Genomic DNA, 21,773 nt, shown 5'->3' with positions numbered 1-21,773 from the left:
CAAGACTATACGCTGTCAACTTCTAAAAAAACAAGTACTGAAACCCATAGAAAATCAGATTTTTATAAATTAAAAAATAAGTTATAGGTTAGTGAAATTGTGGGAAAGACTGTTAAATAAAATCTACATGCAACTAATTACATGTTTATAAATATTCTAAAAATCTTCAAAAGTCCTACAACCTTACCTAAAAACAGATATATCAAGATTCATAATCTATTAAGAAACTACAATTCAATGCATAAGAAAAATAATTGAGGTATACATTAGATGCATTAGAAAACACCATTATAACACTATTAAATGTAGTTTAATTTTAAGGACTTTAATTTCCGTTAAAATCCCTAAATGGAAATTAGTTCGGATTGTCTGACAAAAGAAACAATAAAACTTGTTCTCAAAGACATACCAATACATTTTCTTGAAACATAAGCTCAGCAAATGAGAATTTTCATACTATGCACTGGAATAACTAAAACTTTTATTAGATATGATTTTCCAATAACAATGTGAAAACTGGAATTATCAGTTCAAAGAGCAGTGAAGTATGGAATTTTAAAAAGTAGACTAAATATTAAGTAGGGGAAAAAAGATAAAGGAAGACAAAAATGTTTAATACTATTCAATATCTCCCCTCTGTACACAATGTTTCATATATACAACTACTCCATTTTATTGATTTTTATCTAATAGTGAAATCCCCTTAAGTTGCCTAGGGTATACACAGATGGTGTCCAATTTGGGGAAAAAGAAACACACTTGATTAACAGTTTTCACTCAAACACTTTCGACAGACAATTCTTTTTTTCTCTCAAGATTTTCATAGTAAATTCATAAATATAGGAAATACTTTCACTCCTTTCAGTGTTAAAATAAAAAACCAAACAGTGCCAACATTAATGGCTTAATTATTGGCATACAAGAAAAACACAACACCAATGAGTTTTCTTCATTATGCATTTTAAATATCAATAAATTTTCTAATCTGTTATAGACAACAGCATTTAGTTTGAATTCATTGAGATGTTGCTTTCAATTTGAAATATTGTTGTAAACATGTATATAAAAAATAACCCAATGTATGACCCATCTGACAGATATTTAAGATCAATAAAGGCTTATTTTTTAACATGCAGTTAGGAGGGAAGTAAGCCAACCTCTCAAATTGTCTTGTTATTGGCTTACTTTTGCAGTGGTATCAATAGTGGTTTTGGAGGGAACCATGTGCCATCAACCTAACTATTTGAAATCAGATACCACAAATGGGGTAAGGGGGGAGGATATGTATTGAATGTCAAATTTTAAAAGTGTGCATTTTGCACTCTTTCTAGGTACAAGATAAAAACAGGCCAATGAGGAAAAAGTTCTTATAATGAGGAAAACACTGCGATCAAATCAAGACATAATAGTCGAATTAAGTCCTTTTAATAGATTGCATATATCGATGGTTAGCCATAACTCTTGATAACTCTTTAAGAGTAGAACTTTATATCCAATTTACATGCTTCAAGTATCACCTTTCTTATTACAGTAAGGTCTTATATCCAAATATCCACTTGTACACTGAGAGCTTTAAGAAAAGCAGGACACAGAGGGAATTGCCATTTTTTTAGCAGCAATGAAATATCATCCCCTTTTAACATACCGAATTCAAGTCACTATCAGAGGTGAGTGCACCACAAAGTCACCAGGTACAAAATTGCTAGTTCATTTTTAAATTAATAACTTGAAATTACCCCTGCCCCCCCCACCCCATTATATCCCTTCTTTTTATAAACAGCAAACATTTTGCTATTTTATACATAGGCTAGCAGGCTTGTTTCAATATGAAAGTGCTAATTCATTTACAGATTTTAAAAAATCAGTTATGTAGTGCTACAATAAATGTCCAATAATCTACATAGGAACAATCTTTGATGAGTGAAAAGATGAAAATGGAATAAGGTTGTCAATTACCTTATTTATATATGGAGAATAGATACCCGATGATGAGGAAGAGACAGAAATCGGACAAATACTCATAGGCATAGAAATTACTCTACCTTTTGAGCTTATACTGTAAATGAGACAGTTTAAATAGTCCTGTAGCCCATGCCTATTTTTTCCTCAGAAAAAGAAAAGCTGCCTTCATGACATCCCCTCTTGTTTCATATTTCCACAGTGTCACTTGAATTTTCAGTCAGAATGTTACTTTCTTCAAAAAATAAAGGGAATACCCTCCTCCAAGTTGTCTCCCTACCCCCATAAAATCCCTCTGGTTTCCTTTTCAGTGCCAAGTTCCATGATCAGGTCTGACCTCCTGTTGTTTTTTGTGTGTATTTTTTTGGTGGTTTTTTTGGTTTGCTTGTCCATCTATTGATCAATTAGTTTAGAGTGGATAACATGAACCAGTTCAGAAACCGCTACTAGGAGGAACACAAGCTCATCACTACAATCACACAGCAGGAAAGAAAGTGGTAACTCAGTTCATCCCTGGTGCCGGGCCTCCAAAATTGAAAGAACTTGGCACAACTGGAGCACTGAATTTGTATCCTCCATGCTTCTCAATCATTTTGGATTCTAGAAAACAAATAAGTGGTAATTTAATAGAACATGTGATCATACTACTTTAGAGAACAAAGTTCCAAATTTAGAGTATCCTCAAAAATGTCCTTAAAAAATATATGTATATATATATATATTTCAGAGAGGAAAGGAGAGGGAGAGAGATGGAAAGAAACATCAATGATTAAAGAGCATTACTGATCGACGGCCTCCTGAAAGCCCCACACTACGATGGAGTCCAAACCCAGGCATATGCCCTGGTGGGGAATCAAACTGTGACCTCCCAGTTCATAGGTCAACACTCAACCACTGAGCCATGCTGGCTGGCCAGGCGAAAGTGTCCTTTTTTGAAATGCATACTGGTTGAAGATAAAGAGATAAGGTAATGCTAAAGAGTTGTTTCCATAACTTTTAATTTTTTTATACTTTTAATAAGATTTTCAACTACAAGCCATCACCATGTGCTTCAGCAACCGCAAAGCTTCTGCACACTGAAAGTAGTCTTCAACTACACTTAAAATCAATAAAGTAGCCAAACTAAAAATTCATTTCATTTAATTCATTCCTTCAGGTTAGAGTGGATTCCTATCACCAACAACTGGAGCATTTATATAGCTAAAAATAATTTAACATAAAAATTTAAACCTATAGCAAGTCATGAACTGCATTCAAGAGAGATTATGGTCAAATTAACATACCATGGGCAGCCCTTCTTTGATCAGCCAGAGTTGCTATATCTTGTAACTGTTTTCTTTGTTCTTCATTAAGACCATGAGTTAGAGCCTGATACCACCCAGGATTACGATTCTGTATAGCTATCAAAAAGAAACAAAACGGGGAAATGGAAATAGTAAGAGAGACCTGGTAGCTCCTTTCTAGTTTGTCCCCCGAACTCCACCTCCAGTACTAAAATTTTGATCTATATTATATTCCCTGAACAGTAACTTTAAATTACTTATGAAACAAATGATATAGGAGAAAAAATTCTGCTTTAGCATTTATGCCTTAAAAAACCTAATCATTCTCATAATTCATCTCTAGCAAATAAGGACTCAGAACCTAAACCCGTTCTTATACAATAAGTAACAAATTAGGAAAAGTTATAGATAAAATTAACACAACCCACTTAAAAACAAAAACAAGAAACATTAAGTAGATGCAAATAAAGAGTGAATGGTACAAAATACATCATTTCTTTCTTTATTGCCTATTCAAAAACCTCTCTTTAACACCTCTAGTGTCTCTCCATAGAAAGCTCTACAGGATTTAAGTAAAAATCGATGTTCACAGATTTTTTACTTTATTGTCTAAATAATGGTCAAATTCAATGTGCGACAAAGGGAGAATGAGTTTTCCCAGCATGTTAGAAGGCTAGGTATAAAAACCTCACAATGCTTGAAGAAAATAAACATTAGATAAGTTGATATATAATGGTAGCAAGTCTGACCATGTATTTCCCTATTTCAATTAAATAGGTATTCAAGAGGCATGTGTGTGGTGAGACATGAGAGAAAATATTCTCTATAAAGATTTTTTTAAAAGAATATTTTTTTGTAGAGTAATCTCAAGAATGAAAATTGACTCTCTCATATACTAATTGTTTCAGGAATTTTGTGGGGAAAACCTGTCATTCCATCACACAAATGTAATATTTCTACTTTAGAACATTTACTATGCACAGGTCCCCTAGTATAATCACTTAATACTTCAGGGATTAACATGTGTTTAATTCTACAAAGTATAAAACCACGGATAAAAGCAAGCACGTAGTTCTTGGCACCTCAATCAATTTCTACAACCTTGTATCAAAATTACTTTGTCATGTGCTTAGAACACATGGTTATGAGGAAACTAGTTCTACATCAAAGTTCATAATGCATAGAAATAATAAATAGCACAATAGTTAACTCTGGGAGAAAAGGGTATTTCAAATATGCTAATTTTAACTTCTAAGCTGAATGATGGGACACAGATATTTTGTTGAAATCAAAGTATATGATGATAAATAAGGATTAAAAAAAAAAAAAAAAAAGGCACCAAATAAACGGTAGCCATCCATACTATGACACAGGAAAAAAGGAAAAGGGATTCCAAAGCCATTTAAGTTAATAAAAGTATAATATGCTAATTAGACCAGACACACTTCCTTTTGGATGAAGCTGTGGTGGGCGGGGCCACGGCAGAGGCCCAGCAACAACTATGGTGGGGGGTGGGCCAAGCCCCTTGCTCGAATTTCGTGCATCAGGCCTCTAGTTATTTATAAACTGTCCAATTCTCAGACTAAGTGTGGATTTGGATGGGAAGATACACAAACACAAGAGTGAATACTTCTGGAGTAAGCTGGGAGGATAGAAATCAGAAGTGGGAAAGAGAAAGTATCATCGGATAAACTTTTTGATGTACTATTTTCCTTTAATATTCCTGTTTCAAAATTATAATCTAAATAAAAATAAGATAAAGAAAATGCTCTCAAATTATGACAATAGTAGAAATAACTTTGGTCACTTTGCCTAACAATCCTAAATCATATTCTATTGGGTTTGATATATAGTAGATCCTCAGGTTATGTCAGAGATCAGTTCCTACAGCATGACTAACACCTATAGAATCCACCTACGCCATTCATTCACATGGAGCACATAACAGTAATGAAGTGAAACAGTAAAAAAAAATTAAAAGAAAGGTAACAATCTCTGACCTTTACTTGTGGTAAATAATAAAATATATAAAGCACATATGTTGAAATGATGGAATTTTTTTCTTTTTTCAAATAAATAAATGGAAGATGGTGACATAACCATGAACGTCAAATCTGACGTAACCTGAGGATTGCCTGTAGTCAGATCCCTTTAAGGGACAGATCTAAGAACAGATGGGTTCACGAAAATTAATATTAGAAATATATAAATTACGTAAGACACGACTTACTTTGAAATATAGCTTTAAATATTTGATACTCATCAACAGGGTTATCTTCATCATCAATGATTGTGGAATAACCTTCCAAAGCAGTCTCCTCCGCATCGTTTTCTTCCCATTCGTCATCATCTCCATCTTCACCTGCTTGCTTAGCCAGAATCTCTAAGTATTCTTGACCATCTTCATCAATGTCATCTTCATCACTCCCCAGTTCCTCTGCCAAGCCATAAAATAGGCCCTTTTGTTAATATTGCAATATTTTGTTACTCAGTGAACTGACAGTGATAACAATAAACTGCAAATCCTAATTGAATCAATTCAGGAAAGATTTCCAGGAATTGGTGTTTAGTTATGTGTTCAGCAATAAGTAGGAAAAAAAAAAACTCTCAAAGGAATGCAAGAAACCTAACCACAACTCTTAATAATATTAGAGATTGCCGAGACCGGTTTGGCACAATGGATAGAGCATCGGCTTGGGGACTGAAGGGTCCCAGGTTCGATTCCGGTCAAGGGCATGTACCTTGGTTGCGGGCATATCCCCAGTAGGGGGTGTGCAAGAGGCAGATGATCAATGTCTCTCTCTCATCGATGTTTCTAGCTTTCTATCCCTCTCTCTTTCTCTCTGTAAAAAATCAATAAAATATATATTTTTAAAATCAGTGGAAAACTATTAAAAAAAAATTAGAGATTTGAAAAATGACTGCATAATGAGATTCAGCACATGGTATACTCTGAGCTATATGACAATATACCAAACCAAACACTAATAGTCATGTAATTTATATTATATCCACAGAAAACGTTTTGCAAGACTTTTTAATGGCCAAGTTACTAAATAATAAAAGACAAAAATTGTTACCTTATTTTGGAACCATTATAATCATTTCTCTTAACTAACATTCTATTAATTTACTGAGAACCGTAAGTGCCTAGGAAATCCTTTATATGCTGAAGATATAGCTGAGTTCCTGCCTTCTTAGATCTTACCTTAGTGGGAAGGTAAGTAAGACTGTTTTTCTATGAATAATGGAAATGAAAAAATTTGGCTATGATTTCACATTTCTTTAGAAGGACTAATAAGTCTAGTGATTTTTCTAACTAGGTAAGTTTGGCTTCCTCCATCTCAAATCCCTTACCCGTTTCATCATCATCATCAGCTTCATCATCATCATCACTGTCATTTTCATGTTCTGCATGGCAAGCATATGCTCTTTTTAATCCATTAAATAAAAGGATAAAAGCTGGCAAAATCTGTCCAGAAACCTGATTTAAAACTTGTGGTATCTGTTCCATATCAATAAGAGCACACAGGCCCAGAACACACATCTTTCTGTCATGTAGCCTAAAAAATAAAATAAGGGTATTTTCTTAATAAGCAGAGTTCCTTACAAAGTTAAATAAATAAATATCCAATATATAGCACTCACCCCAAGAAACAATCAACATCATTAAGCCACTGTGTAATAAAATGATTTGTAACTGGTTCAACGTTATTAGGGAAGCGAAGATTTTCTAAAGTATTAAGAAGGAGGTGTGGATTATAATACAAAGCTGCAATGGCAACTTGCAGGCACATTGTTCGAAGTTCACTTGTCTTCACTTCTCTTGTCAGTCTCTCTAACGCTGCTTCCACAAATAAGGGAATGCACTATTAAGAAAGGAAAATATTCCAAAATTACAAATTAACAGGAATCTAATTATCCTACCCATATTAACTTAGTTGTTCCCCCATTTTACCCTCTTTCCACATCATACAATAGTTTTTTGTTGAGGCATTTCACTGGCAAATCTAATTTTAGAGAGAGTTAAGTCATCACCAAGATAGAGCCTCAGCAATAGCTATCATGGATTCGCAATACTCCAACTAGCTAACCTTACCACGGCAATAATTTCTGCAATATATACATGTATCAACTCATCACATTGTATATCTTCAACTTATACAATGTTATATTTCAATTATACCTCAATAAAGCTGGTGAAAATTCTTACTGAAACTTAATGACTTGTGGAAATTTAATGACTAAATCTATTTTATTGAAAAGTAATAACATAGCAAGCAATACTGTCACAACGTACTATAAGAAAATCTAGTCAAAACTTACCTTGCATGATAACAAGTAGCCATAAAACTTGCCAGTCATATTGAACACACACACACACACACACAAAACATAATCATTGTATATTTGTTACATTTTAAACCAATTTATCTCGGTGTCATAATAAACAACATATGTAACAGATTGCTAAAAAGAAAAAGTGGAGGGAAAGATTTCGCCTCTGAAGCCTCACATCCGAATCATTAATAGTTAGCCTTACTGACCTGGTCAATGCCACGCCCTTTGCATTGGAGAATGATGACCTCTAATAACTTTGCTGCATGACACTCTGCATCTTCTCCTGCAACCCCTGTAAGAACCTGATCAACACAATACAAATTGAAGTGAGGCGTCATGAAACTTTCCAATCTGAGAATTTCTGTCCTGTCTTCTTTCTCTGGAGTATTTAAAATACTCTAAATATGAATGATTGCAATATTCAGACTGTTATCTAAAGCACCTGGAGGATGTGCAGTTTTTTTGCTATATTCTAGCAATCTGGATCTTGGTCTACATAATCGAAGCTCCTCCCCATTCTGCTATTCTAAACAGTAGCACACTGACAACCACTACTTTTCATAGAAACATACCAAAGGACTCTACCTTTCTCAGGGATATCTGGCTCTTATATAAAGAACTACAAAAAAATTAAGCTGATGTTAAGAAAAATCTTTTCTCTAAACAAGACTCAAAAAATAAAAAATACTGTGTGGGACAGGAGGAAGCAATAGGCAGACAAGAAATAAAAAAACATGGAGTAGGTGTGCTTGTTAGTACTAAAGAGCTGAAAATGTTCATGACAGTGTTCTGAAATATGATGGTGTAGATATCCATTCCCCGAATATTAACATGATAATAGCACTGGCAATAAATATTAAATAACAAGTAGATGATTATTTGGTGACTAAATTGTCAGAAAGGAAATGAGGACAAGCACTTCTATAAACTTCATGGAGCAAAATGATTTAAATACCTGATGTTAAACAGCCTGCTGCCTCTTAACAAGCACTTTTAGAAAATTAAATGCTATCAATTATAGTGACTTTGATATTGAAGAGCCCCAATTCAAGTATTTTATTCCCTCTAACTGAAGAAAAGCATTTTTTTAAAAAACATTCATCATAGATTTATCTTATACTTTTTCCAAGAAATGACACAGTACTTTTGACTTTATAGAAAACCCTCACGTTACAATCTTGCTATTTACTAAATAATTAGTGTGTAGCTTCCATAAACCCATTGTCTTCAGAAATTTTCTTTATAAAATATCTGTAATGATTCCTGATCCTTTAAAAAATATCTCAAGTTTTAGATACTTTCCTTTTTTGATTCAAATCCTAGAAAAGGACTAGACTAAAGTTAATCTCCAAGCATTCTGAAAAATCAAAAACATTTACAACTCTTAATTAAATGTCAGTGGACAGACAGAAGGCAAACAGTTGTCAAAGCCATTAAGTATTATGGCATCTAAGGAATCAAGGTCTTATTTAAACTTTTAAAGGTCTTATTCTGTATAATCTGTTTGCCATAATGTGGTATCATGTAGCTTAACAATTTTATACTTTTTATAGCACAGCTTCATGACATACGTTCTTCTATTAATTAAAAATGACCTACCTTTTTGCACATACTGTATATCATTTCAAGATACTTGGTATCAGATAGAAGTGTGTCTGTATCAACTGTCACATAATTATGAAGCAGAGGCATCATATCTGTATTAAAAATAACCAGTTAATTACCTTTACTAATATAAATACTTTGGTTTGGAAAAAATCTCCTTAGAAAAAGAAAACAAATCTGAGGTTGTTTTTTCTGTAACATTTGCTTTTAATTAAGATATATTTATTTATAATTAGATTTAGGAATGAACCATTATTAAAGTGAATTCCTTTATAGTTAGTAGTTAAAAAACAAAGATTATATAAAGAATATGGACAGGGAGCCAAAGGGTGAGAATATGTGTTAAGAGGGGGGAAAACAACACACACACAAAAAAAATACAACAAAACATACCACCAACGCATTAAATAACTAAATCAAAATATATAATGGAAATCAATGCTATGGATCCTTGAGCATTAACTGTATTGATAATTTATTCAAACAAATTGGGCACTTAGAATATTCAAAAGTGCATGTTTACCGATAAACATTGAAATGGAAAAAAATCTGAAGTATTTTTATGCTGTTTTAACTTACCTGTAAAGTAATCAAAGCCATCTTGTTGAAAAACCTCAAATACCAGAGGTAGAAGCTGCCACATCTGTGGAGACACTTGTTGACATGTCAAACTATGTGCTAAAGAGAAGATCTCCTCATAGAATTCTAAAAGAGAACATGGAGACATTAGTATAATGCTTGCTGATGTAAAATAGCAATAAATTCTTACCACAACTAGAGGTATATACCTAAGACATGCTGTTGTAAAACAGTTCCAATGACCTGTAAGCAGATTCCCTCAAGCTGCTGAGTTATCTAAAAGAAAAGGGGGAAAAAAATTACATGGAGGAACCACAGCACACTGAAGGAATTTACTGATCAATGTATAACGTAATTCAGTGTATTAAAATATAAAATCAGTATTGGTAAGAAATAATTTTAGGTCTCTGCGCTGAAATGATTCACTCATAATATTACAAATGTTGTGAACCACAACAATGAGACAAACATAAAGAATAACATGTAGTTTACCTAAAAATTAAAGGAGCCACAAATGTTCTGTAGACAGACTTTAAATCCTTTTGTGTGTAAGTATTAATTCAACCCAGATATAACTGAAAAGTCACAGTCAGTGACTTATAGAACAATTATTTTAAAGAAGACATGATTGTAACCACTTTCAATAATTCTTAAATCACCTCCATTTATATAATTATAGTAGATATAGAGAACCAGGCCCCCAATCAATTAAGGCAGAAAATACAAGTTCTTTTTAATTGTTAGTGTGCTTTTGAATTGGATCCCAAATACCTGACATACATAGAATGTTTATAAAGGTGCAAGGGGAAATAAGATAAAAATTTACTATTCAGCTGAAACCAGTTTGGCTCAGTGGATAGAGCGTCAGCCTGGGGACTAAAAAGTCCCAGGTTCGATTCTGGTCAAGGGTATGTACCTTGGTTGCGGGCACATCCCCAGTAGGGAGTGTGCAAGAGGCAGCTGATCAATGCTTATCTCTCATCGATGTTTCTAACTGTCTATCTCTCTCTTCCTCTCTGTGAAAAATCAATAAAATATATTAAAAAAAAAAAAAAAAAAAAAAGGGTGCATGAGAAAATGACCAAAATTATATGTAAGGGCTATCCAAAAAACATAGAATAGTTGATAAGGAATGGCTTCAACTAACCTAAAACTTTTACAATACTAGATCAATTCCTTACCTCTTTATGATCTTCAACTACACTAAGAAGTGTGTCAATAGTATTCAAGATCCCCATAGCAGTAACTGCTTTGTCATCACTTCCTTCTTCATCAGGCCCAGTCTGAATTACTTGATTAAATGTCATTGCCTAGATTAAAAGAAATATAATTTAGGTTTGTGGTTAAAACAGCATAAACATTTTTTTGGTTTGAAAATTTCAATTTTAAAATGTTCTCACTGGGACAACAAAAGCAATCAATGTTTCCAGACTGATCAGTAATAATTAAGAGGTTGGACCCTATAATCAAATGGTACTTCTCTGTGAATTTCTGGGTGACCTTAAACAACTTATTTGACCTCTGTTTCCTAACATCTCATTTGGGAACTTCACAGATAAACTCTGAAAATCAAATCAGGCAAGGGACAGAAACTGTTTAACATTCTGAATATTTTTTTAAGGTATTACATATGTGTCCTTATCTCCCCATTGCCCCACCCTTATTATGAATATTTTTATTAATATTACTGGCTAATAGGTGATAATGCCCCAAATACAGATATCAGGTTTATTAATCATCAAGATTTTGTTATCGCAATGTTCAACTATTTGAAACAAACTTCCGAGTCATAACTAATAATCAGACCAATATATTATAAATGCAATAAATATACATAATAGATGATGATACTTTATTCAAATGTCCTCATCCATTGCAAAATCAGCTGTTAAGAATACAGTTTACTGCCGAAACCGGTTTGGCTCAGTGGTAGAGCGTCGGTCTGTGGACTGAAAGGTCCCAGGTTCGATTCCAGTCAGGGGCATGTACGTTGGTTCTGGGCACATCCCCAGTAAGGGGTGTGCAAGAGGCAGCTGGTCGATGTTTCTCTCTTATCGACGTTTCTAGCTCTCTATCTCTCTCCCTTCCTCTCTGTAAAAAATCAATAAAATATACTTAAAAAAAAAAAAATACAGTTTACTGAAACCGGTTTGGCTCAGTGGATAGAGCACTGGCCTGTGGAGTGAAAGGTCCCAGGTTCAATTTCAGTCAAAGACACATGCCTGGGTTGTGGGATAGATCCCCAGTAGGGAGTGTTCAGGAAGCAGCCAATCAATGATTCTTCCTCATCGTTGATATTTCTCATCTCTCTCCCTCTCTGAAAAAAATAAAAATAATTTTTTAAAAAAAGAGATGTGCACTGTAAAGACATACAGCTCAAATGTGAATTTTAGCCTCACCCATTCTTTTTTAAATATATATTTTATTGATTTTTTTTTACAGAGAGGAAGGGAGAGAGATAGAGAGCCAGAAACGTTGATGAGAGAGAAACATCAACCAGCTGCCTCCCGCACACCCCCTGCTGGGGATGTGCCCGCAACTAACGTACATGCCCCTGACCGGAATCGAACCCGGGACTCTTCAGTCCGCAGACTGACGCTCCACCACTGAGCCAAACCGGTTTCGGCTAGCCTCACCCATTCTAACTATAGGCAAACTACTTACCCTTTTTATACCTCACACAGGATTGTGTAAGAATTAAACAAGTTAAAGATATATATCCATATATTTATCAAGGGCTTACAGTGTTATCTGGCATACAATAAGCTCTGTGAAAATGCTTTCTAGAAGATAAGTAATGCATGAATGATTGGTTCAAATAACATACCAAATGCTGTGTCATTTCTACTGCAATAGGAGTAACTTCTTCACTATACTCGCAGATCATTTTCTGAATTACATTGGTAAGATCATCGTTTTCTGTTTCTCTTATAATATGAAGAAGAGCTTGCATTACAGGTCTGATGAATGGTGTGATGTATTCCTTTGCTGTAAGAGTTGAAAAAAAATTAGGCTAAAATTCCTTAAACCTGATATAACACGCATTAATGTAAAAAAGATATACTTTCATATAAAAAGGAAGATTATGTGTCAAGTATCTAGGATTATGCCTTGTACAGTTATTGGGGGGGGGATGGGGAGGGAGGAGAATGCTACACTATTTGAGATATAAACCCTTTACCTTTTTCTTGATTGCTGATTAACACCTGAAGTGCGATGGCAGCTTCCACTTTCACAGGCATTTCCCTATCATCAATTAGACATCTTCGAGTCAGCTCTAAGGCTGTTTGCAGGTTCTGGTCACTTTTGAACTTAACTTCACAAAAATAGTGAAGGACCCAGCAAGCCTTTAAAAATAAAATGCAGTGAGTTATTATAGATATATTAAATTTCCAAAAGCTATACACTATCTCTATTCACAAAGTTCTGTATGGGAATTTGGAGGCTGGCCAGTGGTAAATTATGTCCAATGAGACAACACTAGACCAGTACTATGATCCCAACTTAATCTTTGGCTGCATGATGTTTGTGTGGATAGCAAGATCTGAATGCAAAACACAGACAGACACTGCTATCAGACACAGATGAAAACTATGCACACATTACATCAGCCATTTACAAAAGCTCTTCCCCCAAAGTGGCCAGAGGTGACCTCTGAAAATGGTTCGCTGTTCACTTGAATCATAAAATCCCACAATATCATGCAAATCAAGAAGCTCAAATCTTTGTGTTCACTTTAAGAACATTCATGACACCGCCAGGCCATCAAAGGTGTGTGTGTATATATATATATATATACACAAGTATCTTAAAGATACCACTTTAAAGAAGCAGTGTGTACCATTCCATCGTTACAATGGTGGAACTGGTAGGTGTACCCAGGCAAAACAGTGGGATTGGACACAGCGTTGGTGGCCCAAAAGGAGGGCTGAATTTTTGCTGCACATGCTTAAAAATGCAGAGAACAAGGCTGAACTTTAAGGGTTTAGATGCAGATTCTCTTGTCATTGAGCACATCCAGGTGAACAAAGCTCTAAGATGCAGAGTACAACTTACAGAGCTCATGGGTGGATTGACCCATACGTGAGCTCTCCCTGCCACATACAGTGATCCTCACTGGACAGAAGAAAAAAATATCCCAGAAACTAAAGAAACAAAAACTCATGGCCCAAGAGAAAATTCAGCATAAAATAAATATGACTAAAAGTAAAAGCAGAAAGAAAAAACAAAAAAACAAAAAATAAAATATGGCTTTAAAAATGAAATTATAAAGTTTTCATTTAAAAGTCGACACAAGCAGTCATTCATTATAAGCATTATAAGATATAACTAAATAAATAAATACAGCATTAAAACTTACTCTCGCTCTCATGTAGCCTAGTTCACTGCTGAAGAGAGGGAATACATGATTCTGCAACATGTATTCCATCTGATCTTTATATATCTTTTTCTGTAAATATAAACAAAAATTATTTTTGAAAGAATTCCAAATATAATAATCTCAAATGCCTGATACACATGGTGTTAAAAATTACTATTGATGCTAAACATATATTTACTCTGGTTCTTTGAACCCCAAGATACACATCCAATTTTCTTATTTTCACACTACCATAAAAAACACACAGAATACTTTTTTTAAACCTTTTTGTATTATTTGTTAAGAAAGCAATAGCACTAAGTCATAGCAGCAATGGTTGTTGAGTAATGATGTGTGGTTAATTTTATTCCTTACCTTATAAAACTTTTTTGCTTATAAAACTATTAGAATTTTTTTAAATCCCTGTAAAGATTTTAAATGAACATAACATAGACTGAGAAACATCCTACTTTCAAGGTGATAATCTGATTATCTAAAAAGATATTTGTATTTTCTAAAAAGTAAGATGTTATAAAGAAAAGTGCATATTAATATTAAAAACTTATAAATACTAATAAACCTAAGAAGACTAATGAGACATGAGAACATAATGCAATATGGGATCCTGGAATGATTAATGTACCAAAAAGGGCATTAGTGAGAAATCTTATAAAATGTGAAATGGGTCTATAGATTAGTTTGTTTTCTTTAAAATACGTTTCTATTGATTTTTTACAGAGAAGAAGGGAGAGGGATAGAGAGCTAGAAACATCGATGAGAGAGAATCAATGATCAGCTGCCTTCTGCATACCCCCCTTTGGGGATGTGCCCATAATCAAGGTACATGCCCTTGACCAGAATCGACCTGGGACCCTTCAGTCTGCAGGCTGATGCTCTATCCACTGAGACAAACTGGCCAGGACTATAGATTAGTTTAAAATATCAATATTAATTTTCTGGTTTTGAGAATTATGGCATAGCTATCTATGATATTAATATTAGTATTCTAATTAGTATGGCTTGGTGGATAGAGTGTTGGCCTGCGGATTGAAGGGTCCTAGGTCCGATTCTGGTCAAGGACATGTACCTTGGTTGCAGGCACATCCCCAGTAAGAGGTGTGCAGGAGGCAGTTGGTCAATGTTTCTCTCTCATTGATGTTTCTAACTCTCCATCCCTACCCCTTTCTCTCTTAAAAAAAAAAAAAAAAAAAAAAAAAAAAAAAAAAAAAAAGTTAACATTAGTGGAAGCTGGGTGAAGAGTTCTGAGAACTATTTTTACAATTTTTTTATAATCTAAGATTATCCTATATAATAAAAGACTAATATGCAAATTAATTGAACAGCATTATGACCAGTCGCTATGAAGTACACTGATCACCAGGGGGCAGATGCCAATGCAGGAGCTGTACCTAGCCCACAGGCCCCAGGCCAGCCCAGGCAGTTGTCAATGGGGGTCCCCTGATCATCCCGATGGTTGCCCCACAGATCGGTCCTGATCACTGGCCAGGGTTAGGGATCTTGCCCATGCACAAATCTCATGCACCAGGCCTATAGTTTAATAATAGTTAAAAAATCTGATCCAAGAGAATTCAGCCTTTTACACAAATAATTACTTTATGAACTAAGATAGACAAATATACCCACAAATTAACAGTTACCAAGACATAAAATAGGTTAGGCATATCTTAAGGTTGGGAGGTCTCATAGAAAATGGAAAGTAAATGCTAATAAATAAGATTCCTTTTTGGAATTCTGTGAATATAAGAAAAACCACTGAACTGTAAACTTTAAATGTGTCAATTTCATGGTGTGTGAATTATATCTCAATAAAACTGTTATCAAACTGTGTGCAGACCCACAAAAAAAAAAAATACCTTTAGAAGTATTTCAGCTAAAGAGCCAATCATATGCAGGGCTCCATCTTTTTTTCGAGGATCAGCATTTGGTTCTGTAAGAATCTGGTAGCAAAATCCCATAGTCTTTTGCAGTACCTAAATTAAAAAGAGGAAATCCTTAAAAAACATTAATGACAAAAATGACTCCCATACGGCTAACATTAAAAGCAGGGTATCTGGCCCAGGAAGCATGGCTCAGTGGTTGAGCATCAATCTATGAACCAGAATGTCACACAGTTCAATTCCCAGCCAGGGCACATGCCTGGGTTGCCGGTTGGATCCCAGAGTGGAGGGTGCAGGAGGCAGCCAATCAATGAATCTCATCATTGATGTTTCTCTCTCCCCTTTCCTCTCTAAAAACCAACTAAATGTATTAAAAAAAAAAATAAAAAAAAAAAACACACATTAAAAGAAAAAAAAGTAGTGTATCTGAACAATTTTTAAATATTAAAATACATAAAAGCGAAAGTATTCTACACATTAAATAACCTACCTCTTTCCTCTTACTACAGGCAGTAAACAATAGTGTCTGGGCAGCAGTGGTAGGAGAAATGAAATCTTCAAACACATCTAGAGAATAAATTTAAATACAGAAAACAGTAATTTCAATTTCTTCAACAAACACTGCCACATAATTTATAAGTAATGTTGGTAAAAGAAAAGAGGGGGAGGGGAAACCTCAAAATTTTGTTATATTTTGACACAAGGTGAATTTGAATATGAACCCAATCCTAATATATAAAAACCCTGGGTTCATCATGACCGGAGGCTTGACCAACCAGAAGTCAGTCCTACTGTCACCACTGGGTTGCCGTGGCGACCCAGCACTGACTGCTGAGAGGGCTGCGAATCAGGCCTGGAGAGAGGCCTAAAGAGAGAAGCAGGGTCTGATCTAAAGCCTGTGTGGCAGCTGTTGATCAGCACTTGCCTTGCTCTTTCTCTCTGGGCCAGGTCAGCAGCCACCCCGCCATTTCTCTCCAGGCTTCCACCAGGGCTGCTGATCGGTCCCGCCTTTCTAACCAGGCCCCGTTGATAGGCCCAGAGACACTGACTGGCATAGAAAACAACCAGTCAGAACCAAATTGGCTGGCAGAGGAGGGCAGTTGGAGGAGAGATCAGGCCTGCAGGGGAGTGCAGTTAGGGATAATCAGGCAGGCAGAGGCAGTTAGGGGCGATCAGGCTGGCAGGAAGGGCAGTTGGAGGTGAGATCAGGCCAACAGGGGAGGGCAGTTGGGTGCAGGCAGAGGCAGTTAGGGGCAATCAGGCAGGCAGGCAGGCAGGCTAGTGGTTAGGAGCCAGCAGCCCCAGATTGCGAGAGGGATGTCCCCCTCTCTGTGCACAAATTTTGTGCACCAGGCCACTAGTTACCCATATTATTGTGTGAAAGTCTAATTCCATGTTTTTTCTGTACAAGATAAATGTTAATAATCCATCAATTTATCCTAATGATTATTTTCCTTCATACAAAACACTACTACTATGAGAATTCACAATAGGGTCACAAAAATACAAACGACTAAAAGTACGTAAGATTCTTTGATTGAAACTTCATAAGAGATCTTGAAGCAGAAAATTCTGCTAAGCCATACCCAGATTCCTGTTTCCCAGAAACAGATAATGTGTTATTTTAAGCCAATAAGAAAACACAGTAATAAAAAAAAATAAGAGTTTGCTAGGAAGAAGGACTAATACTCAAATTAGTCAAATTACAATCTTTAGTTCCATGGAGACTCCCTGTGACTCTAGCTTCCAGTATGCATCTTCTCCATTTGCACATACATAGTTGACTGACATGGGATCCAAAAGTATAGTTTAGACCAGCAGTTGCAAACTTTTCAGACCTCACAGACCACTCAGTGTTAAAGTATAGTCTTGAATTTTTAAGTTTTGGAATGTGCCAGAAGCACATCTAATAACTTAATAACACTACTGTATTTATCTGCTAAAAATAATCACATGCCATAATTGATCACTGAATAGCCCCGCTCTCAAAGGTCTAAAGCAGTGATTTGTAACCTCGGTGATACAATAATTTTTAAAACATTAAATACCCAAACTCTTTCCCCTTGTATTGTCAAATAAAAAAATGATAGTAGCCAATACAACAACATGCATCTAGTGTGAATGAATCAAAATTATACCTGTTTTTTTGGGCGGATCGGCAAAAAAATATATATTCTGGAGGGCCGCAGTATTTTAGTAATTAGTTTATGTGTACCATGAGATGAAAAAAGTGGAAAATCTCTGGTCTAACCAATGAATAAATTACATTGAAACACCAAAGACATTTTAGCGTGAAAGGTAAGAAGCCTTGATACCACATAGGTTTACTATATACATCCCTAACTGACATTTTATTTCTTAAAGTAAAAATTCCTTACCAAACTTCATGCGTATATATTCATAAGGGTCTTCTTGCCAAAGTTCTTCATCAGCATCTGTATAGCACATCAATGGAAAAATAACATCTTGTATAATGCCCTGCAATTTAAAAGTTAAGAAAGTAACAACCTTGAGTCAGTATTAAAATTTAAACCTTCAAATTTCTGTTAAGTGGTAAAACAAAAGTAACTCTATAATCAATTATATATTTTTAAAAGTTTAATATCAAACTTTACATTCTTAGATCAACTATCAGGGTACATATTCTTCCTTCTATGCAACAAATAATTATGAAATAAAACATGAAGATAGCAATTAAGTATTCTGAGACAATACAACATGAAATTTTAGTCCATGAAGTCCTACAGTTTTAAATAAAGCAAAAAAAATTACTCATAAAAATAAGCCAATTATTCTCACAACTAACCTGGCAAAATAGTTCTTTGCTTGTTACAAATTATATATATAAAATATTAACTAATTATAATGCAACAGTAAGAAGTTTTAGATGAAAACATATGAATATTCACAAAATTCCTTTTGCTAGAATAAGTTTATACAATGTTAATTTACCTTGTTTTCCTAATCTACTCTCAAAACAATGATCAGAATTACAATAAACAACACAAGTCAACAAAAAATGCATGTTAAACCTTTATGGTAATTAATGTTATTTCCATTATATTTTCTAGAAAATATTTCAGACAGAAAATTATTACTTGTATATGAGGCTTCAGGTTTTTCCAGGTGAGAGCATGAGAAACTCCTTGATTTATATAATTTAATGTCTGTTGCAAAACTCGAGGAGCCATATATTGCTTCTCCTTGTATTGATATAACACCTTCAATAAGACCTTTGGGAAAAAATTTTTAACAAAAAACAAAATTTCAGAACAGGGATTATCAAAATCTGGGTCACAAATATCTCAAAGGGGAAGGAAAAATGCAAGCCCTGACTGATTTGGCTCAGTGATTGGAGAATCGGCCTGTAGACCCAAGGGTCTCAGGTTCAATCCCCTCCCACTTTGGGGCCCGGGTGAGGCAACTAATTTTTGTGTCACTCTCAAGTCAATGTTCTCTTTTCCCCCACCTCTCCTCACTCTCTTCCACTCCATTTGAAAATCAATGGAAAATATATTCTTGAGTGAGGATTTTTTTTTAAAAGCTAAATCATTATGTGCCCTTTATACTGTTAAAAAAAGGCATGGATGACACACAAGTATTGGCAGCAAAACTTTATCTAACATGAATAAATGAAGTGGCACTGAAGTGTATGAGCAGGCATCATATTCTTTACAGTCATATAATTACAGAACAAGCTTTCCTTAAGAATGTCCTTTTAAAAAAAAGTTCTTAATGAACAAGAAATATTAATATCACTAAGTGGGAAGTATACATACAGCACTTCTGCTATGTACTGAAGAACAATTGTTAGAAGAAAAGCTGAAATAGTAGCTTCTTCCATCAAATACTATCATATACTTGAAAAAAAAAACACTAATAAATCGAATATAGTTATTTAGACCTGAGTATATAGCATTATTTTTTCCTCAAGAAAAAAAAAGGGGGGGGGGGGGGGGAAACAGCCCTGCCACCGTGGTTCAGTGGTTGAACAATGACCAATAAACCAGGAGTTTATTGCATATGTCTAGGTTGCAGACTCGATCCCCAGTGTGGGGGATGTAGGAGGCAGCTTATCAGTGTTTCTCTTTTATCATTAATGTCTCTCTCTCTCTCTCTCAAATCAATAAAAATATAGAAAAAAAAAGAAAGTACACCTTTGGGTTCTAGCCATTTTGCTCAATGCAGAGAGATCGGCCCAAAACTAAAGGGTCCCAGGTTCAATTCTTGTCCAGGACATGTACGTCGTTTGTAGTTTTGATTTCTAGCCCTGGTTGGGACTCATGCAAGACATCAATGGGTCTCTCTCACATCAAATTTTTTTTTCTCTCTCTCCCTCCTTCCTTTCCACTCTCTAAAAATCAATGGGAAAAATAGAGTGAAGATTAACAAAACAACAACAAAAATAATAGGTTTATTATTTTATTATTTTTACTCTTTAAAAAAATTTTTTTCCCCATTGATTTCAGAGAGGAAGGGTAAGGGAGAGAGAGATAAAAATATCAATGTTGAGAAACATCCTGCACGTCTCACATTGGGGATGGAGCTGAAACCTGGGCATGTGCACTTGACCAGAATCAAACCCAGACCCTTCAGTCCACATGCTGACGCTCTATTCACGGAGCCAAACCAACTAGGGCTTTTTTACTTTTTTTGTTTTTGTTTAATTGATTTTAGATAGGAAGGGAGAGGGGGAGAAACATCAACATGAGACACTGATCGGCTCCCTTCCATACATGCCCTGACTAGAATTGAACCTTCAACCCTTGGGTGCAAGGGACAATGCTCCAATCAACTGAGCCACATTGGCCAGGGCATTATAATTTTATTTTGTTTTCTAATAAAATAAGCAGGCCTGAAATTAATCTAATAATGACATGTTTCTACTTAGAAAATTTATCTTAGACTTACTTGCTGGACACCAACAGCAAAAGCTTTCAGAAATACTTCAGCAAATTCATTATACTCCTTGGAAACATTGCCAGGGCTTCCATATCTAAAAGAACATTAAAATGTTGTTTCTTTATAATGCTTTATGTCAACACTTATAAAACCAAAAGACTGAAAAAATAAATCAACATGTATCTGGGAGCTTACCTTTCAAAAAGCCTTGCTAAAATATGTAAAGCCCACTTTTTACATTTCCACCATGGTAACTCAGGTCTATCATCTTCTTCAACTTGAAGTGTTTCCTTATTTAAAGAGACATTTATTTAATGATATAGTAAGATATAATAAGAATTTAAGAGAATATGAGGTGAGAACAGATTCTCAAAAACATGAATGCTCCTCTAATGTTGTCCTTTCATATTAAAAAGGTAGATTTGAAAAAGTACTAACCCTTATTTAAATATAAGAGGCACTTCCAATGCTTCAACTACATATTTATGGATATGCTTTTAAAAATTCTGTTAGTTGCCCTCCCTCTTGAGATCATGCCCACTCTTTTCTCCTCCTCTTGCTCCTCCCCACCGAGGCATCACCGTTGCCTTTCCCTCTCTTAAGCCCCAAGAAATCTTCTTCTGTTTCTGTAACTTGTTTTCTGAGCCTACCCAGCCCAGATGGCTCACTTCTACTACCTCCATAACTTTCTCCCATAAATTGGGGGGGAGGGGGATTTTTTTTTTTTTAAGCTTAAACCCATTTTAGTCAAGACCCAAATTAAAGACAAGGTCATGGCAAGTAGCTTAATCAAAACCTGCATAGTTCAAATCAAAAGGCAAGAGAAAATCCCATTTCAGACTTCTA

General features: G+C 35.0%; 1 protein-coding gene across 1 annotated transcript in view; it reads right to left on the bottom strand.

Moving 5' to 3' along the window:
• Window positions 1-461: 461 nt before the first annotated feature.
• Window positions 462-21,773, bottom strand: part of IPO7 (importin 7) — a 52,611-nt gene continuing 31,299 nt past the window's right edge. Inside the window, exons 7-25 of the mRNA XM_084893475.1 lie at window positions 21,123-21,217; window positions 20,937-21,021; window positions 19,124-19,258; window positions 18,404-18,503; window positions 16,516-16,592; window positions 16,002-16,118; window positions 14,128-14,217; window positions 12,949-13,114; window positions 12,595-12,755; window positions 10,949-11,077; window positions 9,977-10,043; window positions 9,768-9,893; window positions 9,183-9,280; window positions 7,790-7,885; window positions 6,891-7,111; window positions 6,600-6,805; window positions 5,473-5,679; window positions 3,243-3,359; window positions 462-2,559 (exon numbers count right to left, since the gene is read on the bottom strand). Coding sequence (XP_084749601.1) covers window positions 2,462-2,559; window positions 3,243-3,359; window positions 5,473-5,679; window positions 6,600-6,805; window positions 6,891-7,111; window positions 7,790-7,885; window positions 9,183-9,280; window positions 9,768-9,893; window positions 9,977-10,043; window positions 10,949-11,077; window positions 12,595-12,755; window positions 12,949-13,114; window positions 14,128-14,217; window positions 16,002-16,118; window positions 16,516-16,592; window positions 18,404-18,503; window positions 19,124-19,258; window positions 20,937-21,021; window positions 21,123-21,217 — 2,391 coding nt within the window. The 3' untranslated portion in view covers window positions 462-2,461. The remainder of the gene's footprint in view (window positions 2,560-3,242; window positions 3,360-5,472; window positions 5,680-6,599; window positions 6,806-6,890; window positions 7,112-7,789; window positions 7,886-9,182; window positions 9,281-9,767; window positions 9,894-9,976; window positions 10,044-10,948; window positions 11,078-12,594; window positions 12,756-12,948; window positions 13,115-14,127; window positions 14,218-16,001; window positions 16,119-16,515; window positions 16,593-18,403; window positions 18,504-19,123; window positions 19,259-20,936; window positions 21,022-21,122; window positions 21,218-21,773) is intronic.

This window comes from Pipistrellus hanaki (assembly GCF_964339955.1).
Source record: "Pipistrellus hanaki genome assembly, chromosome: 9".
NCBI classification, from domain to species: Eukaryota; Metazoa; Chordata; class Mammalia; order Chiroptera; family Vespertilionidae; genus Pipistrellus; species Pipistrellus hanaki.
The sequence above is the reverse complement of the archived record's forward strand: the minus strand, read 5'-3'. Positions and strand labels throughout refer to the sequence as shown.